At 46.4% G+C, this 13,173-nt stretch overlaps 1 protein-coding gene and 1 long non-coding RNA gene across 2 annotated transcripts in view; one reads left to right on the top strand and one right to left on the bottom strand.

The window, feature by feature from the left end:
• Positions 1 to 8,786, top strand: part of LOC310701149 (uncharacterized protein) — a 116,024-nt gene extending 107,238 nt beyond the window's left edge. Inside the window, exons 11-13 of the mRNA XM_083491512.1 lie at positions 3,714 to 3,806; positions 4,294 to 4,386; positions 7,056 to 8,786. Coding sequence (XP_083347638.1) covers positions 3,714 to 3,806; positions 4,294 to 4,386; positions 7,056 to 8,443 — 1,574 coding nt within the window. The 3' untranslated portion in view covers positions 8,444 to 8,786. The remainder of the gene's footprint in view (positions 1 to 3,713; positions 3,807 to 4,293; positions 4,387 to 7,055) is intronic.
• LOC310702139 overlaps positions 1 to 11,738 on the bottom strand; it is a 103,935-nt gene extending 92,197 nt beyond the window's left edge. Inside the window, exons 1-2 of the long non-coding RNA XR_014523285.1 lie at positions 11,630 to 11,738; positions 11,035 to 11,526 (exon numbers count right to left, since the gene is read on the bottom strand). This is a non-coding gene — a long non-coding RNA (uncharacterized lncRNA). The remainder of the gene's footprint in view (positions 1 to 11,034; positions 11,527 to 11,629) is intronic.
• Between the last annotated feature and the right edge of the window lie 1,435 nt (positions 11,739 to 13,173).

Below are 13,173 nucleotides of genomic sequence, written 5' to 3'. Positions count from 1 at the left end.
CAGCAACAACTCCCGGCGACGGCTCCTCAAGCCCCGGGCAACCCTACTCCGTCACCGGCCTCGGCCGCCCTCCTGCTCCACCCGCCGCCACCTCCCCCGCCGCCGCCGGCCACCTCGGCCCCGCCGCCGCCCCCTCCTCCGCCCGCTATCGCCGCCGCCACCACAACAGCCGCCGCCTCAGCTGCCGCCGTCCCTCAGTCCCTCGCTTTGCTGACTCCTCCCCCCCCACCCCCAAAGCTTGGAGGTTCCCCGGCAAGGGGGAGGGAAAAAAATTGAAAACTTTCACTTTCGTGCGTCCCTCCCGGCGTGACGCTGCGCACTGACGTCACGGGGCTGTAATGGTGGTGTGCCGTGAGATTTTTTTCATCAAACAAGTGTGCCTTTGCCCAAAAAAGGTTGGGAAACACTGTCTTAACGCACTTCTAGTCATGTAAATTCTTCATAGCTTTCCTGAAAGCTCTAATGGAAACTTTTGGAACAGGGCAGAATTAAAGCAGTAAACAGCTCCATTTTAGGAAGAAAGTGAAGAAAACTGCCTTTTAAAAAAATACAGTGGTACCTCAGGTTACAGACGCTTCAGGTTACAGACTCTGCTAAGTCAGAAATTAAAGGAAAGTCCTCCTTCTGAATATAACTACTGCATTATGGGGAAGCATTTCTTCTTTTCTCTTGCATTCTGGGAAGTCTTGCTTGTAGGCTTTTCTCTGCTTTTACACACACACTGCACAACCTGTTCCTGTTCCAAAGACCAAGACATTCCCTCATTTCTTTACACTGACACTATGACCTGTTCTTAATGCACAGCTGACCACATCTACGGAATTCACTTATTATATTCTTTCATGTTATGATCAATCATTAGTAATTGTTTTAGTCATATTAATCTTTAGTTATACTTTAATTAGGAGGTTTCATGCCTGTCTGGTTCCAGTTTAGTTTCTCAGCCTTTAATCTATAAGTGATTAATGATCACATGTAATTCACGCCTTGTCCAACCTTGTACTTACGTTAACCAATCAGCAACAGGTTGCTTTGTGTTTGTATCAACCAATCAGCCACAAGCACACCTGTGGCAATGTTTTGTCATATTCAATAAAGGAGAGTTCCCGGGGCTCGCCCCGGCCGACGCCTCTCTCACATGACACCTGCTACTCGTCTGTCCTGTCGTTATTCCAGCCCAACAAGAAATAGTACCTCAGGTTAAGAACTTAGCTTCAGGATGAGAACAGAAATCATGTGGCGGCGGCAGCGGGAGGCCCCATTAGCTAAAGTGGTACCTCAGGTTAAGAACAGTTTCAGGTTAAGAACGGACCTCTGGAACGAATTAAGTACTTAACATGAGGTACCACTGTAGAAGACATTGCAATTATTCAGGCTGGAACTTGCCAGAGCCTGGAGTTCAGTTGCCAAGTCACCTCTGTCCCGAAGGGGGCATAGCTGGCAAGCCTGCAGAGGTGAGAAAAGCCATGGGGGGCAACCAGTGGGAGTGGAGAGGAGCCCCTCCGAAGTTTTGGAGGGAAGATCTTGAGAGGCCAGGGGCTGAGCTGGGTTGGAAAGCAGTAAATAAAATGGAAACCTTTCTTTTAAATAAAAGCATACATGTGCTAGGAACTCCGCAAGAGCTGAGCTATTGTTTAGAATAGAGCAGAATGAATTGTAAGAATACAATTTAAGAACCTATTTATAAACTGAAAACAAGATGAGATGAGAAAATAAATATAATCAGCCCAACAGTTACCAATAAAGTGCATGTATTACTCAGCCATAAATAAAACTTTCACAAATCCAACTTGGTTAGGAAGCACGCTAAACTGACAGCATTCATAGCTGCGATCCAAGGAATCGCTTCTGTCAACCGGAGGGAAAGTTCTGTTGAACAAATGAAATTGTTGGAGAGGAAATTGTTGGAATGCTGATGAGAGAGAGAAATGCAAGATGGGGCATCGTGTTGGGCTGCGACAGATTGTAATGGATTGCTTCCAAGTCGGTTCAGCAACAAATTGGGGGGGGGGGTGGGAGGAATCACCCCCCAACCGCCTTGTACTTCGCCAGAAGAAAGGTAGCAACCCTATTTTATGGGGTACAAAGAAGCAGAATCTGCAATGTCCCCAAGCACCTTACAGTTTGGGGTGGAGGGTGGAGTGGGGTGGGGGGAATACTGGCTCTTTAAGGGTTAAAGGCAGCGTTTCTATTGCTAGAGAGGACTTCCTGGGGAATAATAATAATTTTCTCCTCCGTCTGTCACATTTGAACAGCTGCGAGGGAGGAGATTTTGCAGCGCGGAAGACTGTGCTTTTTGCAAGGTAGGAAAAGAGGGATAGGAAAAGAGGCGAGGTTCCCATAGGCGGAATCCGCAATATCCTTAGCACTATACAGTTTAGGTGGTGAATGGGGGTGGGGGGTGGGGGAGACGCTGGCTCTTCAAGGGTTAAAGGCAGCGATTATATTGCTAGAGAGGACTTCCTGGGGGAGAGGGAAGCGTCACTTCCTCCTCCGTCTGTCACATTTGACAAGCTGCGAGGGAGGAGATTCTGCAGCGCGGAAGACTGCGCCTTTTGCAAGGTAGGAAGAAAGAGGGATATATTTGGGGGGCGGAGGGGGCTCCCGTGCCAGAGCAGCTGCTTTGCGGGAGAGAAGCCCTCCGCGAGAGGAGCATGCACGGGGTTGCACCCACATTTGAGCCCCGAAAGAGCTGTGGGGAGAGCAAAGGACCTCGAGGGCTGCAGGGGCGCCCCAGGAGGAGAGCAAGGCAAGAAGGCGAGGCGGGGGGGGGGAGGGAGTTTTAGGGTGGGGTAGGAACCCCCCCCCAAAAAAGGAAAGGGGGCAGGATGGCTCTGGGGAGAGGAGGAGGGAGGCATGGATGTTTTGGAAAGAAAGGGGTCGAGTAGAGAGGGCAGGATTAGACCAAAGGGGGGGGGTCTTGGATCGGGGGCTTTCTGCCTGCTGAAGAGATGCTCCGCTCTTGAGCTGCAGCCCCTTCCCCTAAAGTGGGGCTGGGGGAGGAGGTGGAATGGAGGGAGGCAGCCAGGTCACAGCTCCAGGCTGGCAGAGAGAGAGAAGGGAGCCAAAAAAGGAATGTTTTGAATGTTGGTGGGAAGAAGATCCTCTTTCAGGCATGACTCCACTTTTGTCGCATGGTGGGGTTCAGGAGGGGGGACACTCCTCTTTTATCATGGGAGCTCCACACCTAGGCAGGCTTATCATTCACCAAGAAAATAGCTGCAGGGCCTCTGAGGCTGCCTTTGCTTCTTCCTCCCTCCCAGGAACCTGCAGCTTCTGAGCTCCTCATGAAGGATAGAAGAAGCTGATCCTGCAAACCTAGCAAGGATGGAAGGCGGAAGATGGACAGTTGACCTGGTCAGGCTGTCTCCCACCACCTCTGAGTATTCCCCTCCAGGACCCTCAGAGAGATCTGGTGAGTGGCAGGGAATGGAGAGGGGGGACATGGGGAGATGTTGGGAGTGAGGATGTTCCTCTGGCAAGAAAACGAGGGAGGCTGCAGGGCCAGGGTAGAGACAAACGGTGGAAAGAAAGGAGAGGTGGTGCAAAGAAGATTCTGTTGGGGACTGTTGCAGAGGGGATGCCCCCTTTGGGCTTCTTCAGGAAGAATCCCTGCAGGTCCTCAGAGGCTCCTTTTGCTTATTTTTCCGTCCCAGGAAAATGCCTTCTGAGCTCCTCAGCAAGGATAAAAGAGGCTGATCCCGCAATCCTAGCGAGGATGGAAGGGGGACGGTGGACGGTTGACCTGGTCAGGCTGTCTCCCACAACCTCTGGCCGTTCCCCACCAGGACCCTCAGAGAGATCTGGTGAGTGGCAGGGAACGGAGATGGGGGCATGGAGGGATGGGGAGTGGAAACAAGGAAAATCCCTTTGCTTCTGCCTCCCTTCCAGGAACCTGCAACTTGTTTAAACTTCTGCAAAATAGTTTCAAAGGGCTCCCCACCTACAGCATTTTTTAAGGCTGGAGAGGTTAGCTGAGTTCCAGGGGTTTGGGGGAGGGGAGGAGGAGAAACGGATCCCCCAAGTCAGCAGAAAATACAGAAGGGGAAGAAAAGGCAAGAAGATCTTGACTGGAGGAAGGGCAGGGAAGAGGACCAATGGGTTTCTGGGTGTCAGAAGAGGGAAAATATGCACAGTAGTCCTTTGCAGATTTACTCAAAAGTAAGCTCCATTGAGTTGAATAGGATCTATTGAGGCTCCCTTTGCTTCTCCCTCCCTCCCAAGCACCCTGCAGCTTGTTTTGCTTTCTGAGCTCCTCAGGAAGGATGGAAGAGGCTGATCCTGCAACCCTAGCGAGGATGGAAGGAGGAAGATGGACGGTTGACCTGGTCAGGCTGTCTCCCACCACCTTTGAATGTTCCCACCCAGGACCCTCAGAGAGTTCTGGTGAGTTCCAGGAAATGGAGATGGGGACCTGGGGAGATGTTGGGGGTGAAGAAGCCCCCCGGCAAGAAAACGAAGAAGGCTGCAGGGTCAGAGTTCTGGGCTGTGAGAGATGAAAGGTAGAAAAGGAAAGGAATGTTTTTCAATGGTGGCATGGGGGCAAGATTTTTGGTGGGGGGGCAGGCCTTTTGTTAGGGGGGCAGAACTGGCATGATTGGTCAGTTAGATAAGTATTTCTAATGTTTTACTTGATCTGGGGGGCTGCCCCCACCCCTCCTTGGCTACGCCCATGAATAGTGGTGTGAAGAAAATTCTTTTTCAGAGTATAATATTGTGTTGGGTCCTGAATCTTCCGACACTTGGTGGTAGCTGCAGCAATTGCCAGTTGAGGGACTGAATGGGCTTCATCTCAGTATGGAGACAGATTCCCCCCCAGTTTTCAGCAGCCAAGCTGCCAGGTCAGCAGTGAGAGACTTGTGGGTCATGGCAGCCGTCCCTCTCTAGCCCACGAAGCCATTTTCCTCAAACCGTGTCCTGCCACCCTACGTATGTGGCCTCAGGGGTGGGGCGTGCAGGGGCCAGGATGTGACTGCAAAGCATATGTATCAGGATCCCGAAAGTGCACTGCTGCATGTTCCTTGGCACCTGAGACTTTCTGTCAGTGCAGGTCAGCTGATGGCGGCTAACGCAATGAGGTTGAATCCTGATAAGGCAGAAGTACTGCTATTGGGAGCTGGGGAGCAGGTGGTTGTGGTGACTCCCTGGTCCTGAATGGGGTATCTGTGCCCTTGAAGGAGCAGGTGCACAGCTTGGGAGACATTTTGGACTCACAGCTGTCCATGGAGGCGCAGCCTCTGAGTTCATCCGGCAAGCGATTTAAGTCAAACAATATGTTCCTGTCAAAACAAAACAAAACAAAACAAAACAAATTTTTCTAGTAGCACCTTAGAGACCAACTAAGTTTGTTATTGTTATGAGATTTCGTGTGCATGCACACTTCTTCAGATACACAAAAGCTCATACCAATAACAAACCTAGTTGGTCTCTAAGGTGCTACTAGAAGAATTTGTTTTGTTTTGTTTTGTTTTGTTTTGACTACGGCAGACCAACACGGCTACCTACCTGTATCTAGAAATATGTTCCTGTGTGGATGATTTCTTCTCCATGTCTTTACTTTCATTTCTTCATTCAAAATATCCATGATGACATGTCTTAAAATGGAGGAATTCTGGCTCTCTGCCAACTATTCTGGGCATACATCCAAATAGATAAGCCCACACTTTGGCCAGAAAGCCTTGACTCCCCAATCCATTTGTTAAAGTCCATTAAAAATAATATCATCTTTTTCATAAGTCTTCTCCACACATTTAAGTCAAAATAAGTCTCAAATATTATAGTGCACTCCAATCTCACTTGCTTACATAGTCCATCGGCAGAGTCAGTCCTTCCGGGGGATGGATTTTGCCAGGTAAAATAGCAAATACAGAATATATCAAGAGAAACAAAGAAGGCTTACTCCCTGTTTTTGGTCCAACATACCAGCTCCGTCATGATGATAATCCCTCTTCAACTCAATTCCTTTTAGCTCCTCAGTGACTGAATCAATCAGCAGAGTAACTTATCCCTCCTCACTCTGAGTATGCCCATTAATTAAATCCAATTTCTCATCTGCAAAAACAGTAATTCGTTTGCTCATGGCAACGACTGTGGAGAGTTGGCAAAAAATTGCCATCCACCCAGCGCCCCCAGCCCCTGTTAGTTTCTGTTTTGCCACTGTGCAGCTGCTTGGAGTCACAGGACTCTGTTTACATTCCAGAGACCTTACAGGCTGTCGGAAGTCTCACGGGAGACGGATGTGATGTTAGTGGTTTCCTGTTCCTTTGTTCCTTTGTTGTTCAGTTGCTCTCTGCTTTCATAGAGAGAGGATGTATTTTGCTGTCTGGGTAGTAAGAAATAAAACATAGCATGCAGTCATAAATCTCATCACTTCCGCGTGCTGTTTTGATTCTCTGCTCAATGGGAATGTGCCTGAGTCTCATCAAAGGCTCAGGTCGTTCATTATCATCGGAGGGCGATTCCGAAGGACCCGGCCGGAAGATTAGCTTTATCAGCTTGGTCGAACGCAGATTCCGACAGCCCCCTCATTCCTTTCCGGATTGGGGGCTGGTGTTGGGCGATCTGTGGGTGAAGCTGCCCCCCCACGACCCTGAGGGGGTTGGGAGGATGATTACTTCCATCTTATGCAAAAGAGCTGCGATGTTGTTTTCAGCCTCCACCATGGTGAGCCAAACCGGAAGTGCTGCCTCTGTGGCTCCCAATACATTTCTGAGCACAATTCAAAGTGTTGGTGCTGACTTTTAAAGCCCTAAATGGCCCCGGCCCTGTAGACCTGAAGGAATGTTTCCATCAGCTTTTTTTCCTCAGTGGTGGTGCCCTCCCTGTTGACTACGTAACTTTTAGAAGACATCTGAAGGCAGCCTGTATTGGACAGTTTTTAATGTTTAATGTTTTACCATGTTTTACATATGCACTTAAGCTGCCCAGCATGGCTGGGGAAACCCAGCCAGATGGGTGGGGTGTAAATAATAAAATCACCATCAGATGTTACAAAAAGTCTCACTAGGATTGTGATTTGGATTACATTTTTGATTATGATCTTCCCTTAACTTTAGCAGATAAACAAGGCAACAGTCATCGTTCATGGGTCTCATCAGAGAGAACCAAGAATGAGGTCAAAGGAAAGACCTTTCAAGATCAACAAGAAACAAGACCACAAGAGAAAAACCAAGAAGAGATTGGGAGGAATGATGGTCTTCTTACACAGACGGATAACGGCCATCGAATCCGAGTCCAGAAAAAACATCAGAAGGGGAAGAGAACAAATGAGAGACCTTTATGTGGCAAAACATTCCAAAGTAAATCTAGGTTCAATTCACACTGCAGAATCCACACAGAGGAGAAACCGTGTAAATGCTTGGTGTGTGGAAAGAATTTCAGTGACAGTTCTGGCCTAAAATCACATGAAAGAATTCACGCAGGACAGGAATCGTACAAATGCCTAGAATGTGGAAAGAGTTTCAATCACCACTCAAACCTTAAAAGACATCAGGAAGTCCACAGCAGGGAGAAACCACATAGGTGCTCTGAGTGTGGAAAGAGCTTCAGTTGCAGGAGAAACCTTACAGAACATCAAAAACTTCACACAGGGGAGAAACCGTATACCTGTTTGGACTGTGGAAAGACCTTCCGTCACAGCTCAAGCCTTGCATCGCATCAAAAAATCCACACAGGGGAGAAGCCATGTAAATGTTTGGAGTGCGGAATGAGCTTCGCTCACAGCTCAAGTCTTATATCGCACCAAAGAATTCACACAGGAGAGAAATCTTATAAATGTACGGAGTGCGGAAGGAGCTTTGCCCATGAATGTAACCTTACTTCACATAAGAGAACCCACACAGGGGAGAAACCATATAAATGCTTGGAATGTGGAAAGAGCTTCAGCCAGAGTTCACACCTTAGTTCTCATAAGAGAACTCACACTGGTGAGAAGCCGTATAAATGCTTTGAGTGTGGGAAGAGCTTTACTCAGAGTTCACACCTTACTGTGCATGAGCGAATCCATACAGGGGAAAAACCATATAAATGTGTGACATGTGGAAAGAGCTTTAGTAACTGCACATACCTTGTTTGCCATCGCAGAATCCATACAGGAGAGAAGCCATATAAGTGCTTTGAGTGTGGAAAGAGCTTCAGCCAGGGTACAAGCCTTCATATACATCAAAAAATTCACAGAGGTGAAAAACCATATGCATGTTTTGAGTGTGGAAAGAGCTTCACTCACAGCTCAAGCCTTACATCGCACCAAAAAATTCACAGAGGTGAAAAACCGTATGCATGTTTTGAGTGTGGAAAGAACTTCAGTCACAGCACCAGCCTTACATCGCATCAAAGAACTCACACAGGGGAGAAACCATATAAATGTTTGGAGTGTGGAAAGAGATTTGCACATGGATCTAAACTTACTATTCATAAAAGAACACACATGGGAGAAACCATATAAATGTTTGGAGTGTGGAAAGAGATATGCACAGGGATCTAAGCTGACTTCTCGTAATACACTCAAAAAGTAAAACTCTCTCTAAAGCTTATCGCCTCCTCCTCCACTGGGAAGTCGAGGAGGAAGAAGTTACATCAGCCATGATAAAGCGGTCTCACGACTTTGGGAATGTTATAATAATGTCCCAATGGGAAAATCTGTGGAAGAATAATTGGAACTTTACCACGTGCTATGCCATAAGGGAAAACTTTTTAAAAATGCAGCACCGGTGGTATTTAACTTCATGGAAATTAGGCAAAATGCACAAAGGAGCCAAAAGTTACTGTTGTGGAGATCAAACAGGCTCACTGTAAGAATTTCCTTTACAGTGGGACCTTGGGTTAAGAACTTAATTTGTTCTGGAGGGCCGTTCTTAACCTGAAACCGTTCTTAACCTGAGGTACCACTTAAGCTAACGGGGCCTCCCGCTGCTACCATGCGATTTCTGTTCTCATCCTGAAGCAAAGTTCTTAACCCGAGGTATTATTTCTGAGTTAGCACAGTTTGTAACCTGAAGGGTCTGTAACCTGAGGTACCACTGTAATAGAAAGCCAGAGGCACATCTGTTGGGGATCACTGACTCAGATATTCCAAAAAAAATTAAAGGTATTTTTTTCTATGCAACAGTGGCAGTGAGAGTCCTTATAGCCATCAAGGTGGAAAAGCAACTTAATTCCTTCCAGACAGGAGTAGATTCAAAAATTGACTCAATATGCTGAATTAGATAGCTTATCAGGAAAAAATAAACCGAGAGCTGAATTTGTATCAAAATGGGAGGCCTTCAGAATATATCTTAAACAAAACTATACCATGTTAAAAGCTATAGCTACTTTTGAGTGATCTCAGCAGTCTTTATTAATTGCTTATATAAATATTACTAAACTGTGTAAAAATAATATAAAAATAGTATTTTGGTATGGCAGTAAAGTTATGTAGAAAGAACAAAGGAATAAATGGGAGGTTGGGTTTAATGATGAGATTTTTTTTACTGTAACATGAAATTGCAATCTCAAATTTATGTCATATTCTTTATCTTAATAATAGATAGTGCAAGTTTTCTTTTCCTCCCCCCTTTCTTAATTTGTACTCTTTATCGGTATTGCCTTTTTAAAATATTTTTCTCCAGTTATGTAATAAGCATGGAAAATATAATAATTTTTTTAAAAATAATAATAATAATTGGAGCACCGCTGTTGTGAAACTTCATGGAATTCATACAAGAATTCACATGGGAGAAATCATACACCTGCTGTCATGGGGGGCTGTCAACTGCTCACTGGGCTAGCTGCCTGGTGAAATCAGTGGTGTGGAGATCTTCTTTCACTTAAATCCATGTAAATACAGAGATTACAATTACTTCCTGGCTTTCCGACTCTTCCTGCATCTGTATTTTATGCAAGGAGTAAAAATACCTCTAATCCCAAGCTTTAGGAAGAAATTTCTGACTGCAAGTGAGATGAGCTACCTTGGAAGGTGGTGAACTCTCCTTCATTTTTTTAGCTTGTTCAGCAGTGGTCGGGTTGTTTTTCCTCCATTGCAGGGGGTTGGTCTAGATCAGGGATTGTGGACCTGGTTCCTACCGCACACTAGTGGGCATTTCAAGATTCTAACTGGGCAGTAGGGGGTTCTGAATCCTCCCATCAAGTCCTGGTGGGCGGTAAGGAAATTTTACCATCAAGAAAGAGGCATTAGTGGGCGGTAAGTATAAAAAGGTTGACTATCCCTGGACTGGGACACGGGTGGCGCTGTGGTCTAATCCACAGAACCTAGGGCTTTCCGATCGGGTGGTCGGTGGTTTGAATCCCTGCGACGGGGTGACCTCCCGTTGCTCGGTCCCAGCTCCTGCCAACCTAGCAGTTCAAAAGCACATCAAAGTGCAAGTAGATAAAAAGGTACCGCTCCGGCGGGAAGGTAAACGGCGTTTCCATGCGCTGCTCTGGTTTGCCAGAAGCGGCTTAGTCATGCTGGCCACATGACCTGGAAGCTGTACGCCGGCTCCCTTGGCCAGTAAAGCGAGATGAGTGCTGCAACCCCAGAGTCATCCGCGACTGGACCTAATGGTCAGGGGTCCCTTTACCTTTACTTTTACCCCAGGACTAGATGATTCTTGTGGTCCCTTCCAACACTACATTTGTAGTATTCTTTGACCTTGAGTTTCTGGTTCTGGTCTTGCACTATGGCGGCAGCTCTCTCGACCTTGGAGGGAGGCACAAATGAAAGGGTAGGGAACAAAAGGGTTTAAACATTCCTGGAAACCTCCTGGGGTACGAGGGAGCAGGCTGACGCCCGGTCGCCTCAACAGCTCACTCCCATGCAGATCAGCATGGGGGCAGATGAAGGACTTGGGTCATCTCCTTTGCCATGATGCAAGCCCCTTGGACCGCCATCAAAAGTGGAGGTTCTCCTTATTATTGGATTTTAATTGGCATTAAGTAATGGCGTGCACTGGAGGAGATGTGGACACTAGAACTTTGCACTATCCAGCTGCATGTTACTGGAAGTCCCTAAGTTTATGATTTGGCATGCATCTCCAAACACAAAGTTTGTAGAATTACAAGTGTGGATGGTTCGATGTACAGTGTACTTTGACATTTAAAATAAGATTTAAAGCTGTGTGTGGTTTGAAAGGAGTCAAGGTGGGGAGAACCTTGTTGTTTTGACCGATGTCGTTGGGAAACTAGAGCTTAACCCCACCACCACCAAAAAAAGATTGTGGGTTTAAGAAGGTGTTGACATACAACCTATTTTTAAGAGGAAGGACATTGGCTAAACAGTAAAATGCTACCATGGAGGCGAGAGGAATTTCACAAGGGCACGTGAAAAGCAGTGGTCCCCGAATGCTTGGAGAGAAAAACCCTTCCCTTCTAAGGCAAAGGAAGAAAATGGTGAATGTTTGAAAGTTGATTCTTCCAACCAACGGAAAGGAAAGGCCTGTTGTTTATCTGGAAGTGGGATGGAGGGGAAGCTGAGTTGAGGAGGACTTAATCTTGTGACTTCAGGTCCGCCCTGAACCACGCTGGAATGACAACACTGGGACAACATTCCTACTGCCCAAGGTTGCGGTAGGAAAAACATCAGCAGCAGAGATATGCCCATTTTGACTCTCCTGCACCCTATCTCCATAACTTAGCAATTATAAAATATGGACACACATTTACTTTGGCAAGATTGAATATACTGCCTTCGGTTGTACTTGAGGGACAATTCCAACAAATTCCACACAAAAAATGGTTATTTCCTTGTGGAGATGGCAGTACCGAATCAGTGGCACATGTCCTTCTGGTTTGCATTCTTTATAAAGATTTGAGTGTGGGAAGAGCTTCAGTCATAGTTCACACCTTACTGTGCATGAGCGAATCCATACAGGGGGAAAACCATGTAAATGTGTGACATGTGGAAAGAGCTTTAGTAATTGCACATGTCTTGTTTGCCATCGCAGAATCCATACAGGAGAGAAGCCCTATAAGTGCTTTGAGTGTGGAAAGAGCTTCAGCCAGGGTACAAGCCTTACAACACATCAAAAAACTCACAAAGGTGAAAAACCATATGCATGTTTTGAATGTGGAAAGAGCTTCACTCACAGCTCAAGCCTTGACTCTCATAAAAGATTTCACACAAGGGTGAAACCATATAAATGTTTGGAATGTGGAAGGAGATTTGCACATGGATCTAGCGTTACTTCTCATAAAAAAAAAACTCACATGGGATAAACCATATACATGTTTGGAGTGTGGGAAAAGATTTGGTCAGATTTAACGACTCATTTTGCAGAAGTGAATCAAGAGGAGAAAAATATTTAGATGCTTGTAATGAGGAAAGTAGTTTAATTAGAGCACCACTGTTGCTAAACTTGATGGAATTCATACAAGATTTCACATGGGAGAAATCATACACCTGCTGTCACGAGGCTGCAGAATAATAAAAAGTACATAAATGCAGATAATGTTAATGGTTACAGGACTAAATTCACAATAAACAATCCCTGAGAGAGGAAGGAGGGGAGTCAAGTGTATCTGAAGGAAGGGCTCATGGTCTCAAGGAATCTGCTGATGTGACATTCACCACTAACCCAGAAGCTGTTCTGTGGTCCAAGTGGTTTAACAAGGGTTTAGGATTTATATCAGAGGTGGATGGAACCCCAGCCCGTAATCTGGACCCATGGAAGTTTCTGAGTCACCTTTAAGGGAAGCTCCAAACAGAAGACATTGCAGTAACCCAGCCTGGAAGTTACCAGAGCCTGGAGTGCAGTTGCCAGGTCACCTCTGTCCAAAATAGGGTCCAGTTGGAGAGCCAGCAGGAGGTGGAAAGAGTAAATGGGACAACCAGTGAAAGGGTGGCTGAGAGAAGGCGAGGTTTTGGAAGGAAGACCTTGGGAGGGAGGGGGCTGAACTGGATTGGAAGGAAATAAGTATATATAATGGAAATGTTTCTTCAAATCGAAGCACAGATGTGATGGATAATAGGACTGACGGGGTGTCTCTGAACATCAGTTGCTGAAGAGGGCGAGGGGGAGCAGAAAGTGCCCATTTCTGTGAGAAATCTAGTTTGTGAGGCTCAACTGCAACCCTTAGAGAGAGATACAGCTTCCTTAGTGTTGTCTTCTCCTAATCTCCTGTGTCTGCTGGGCTTTGAAGTTGCCCATCAGCAATGAGCAACTGGATCACAGTCTGAATCAAACAGACGAGTCTCCTGAT

This window comes from Podarcis liolepis (genome assembly GCF_965112155.1).
Source record: "Podarcis liolepis genome assembly, chromosome: 2".
Lineage (NCBI taxonomy): Eukaryota > Metazoa > Chordata > Lepidosauria > Squamata > Lacertidae > Podarcis > Podarcis liolepis.
This window is presented reverse-complemented; position numbering and strand designations above follow the sequence as displayed.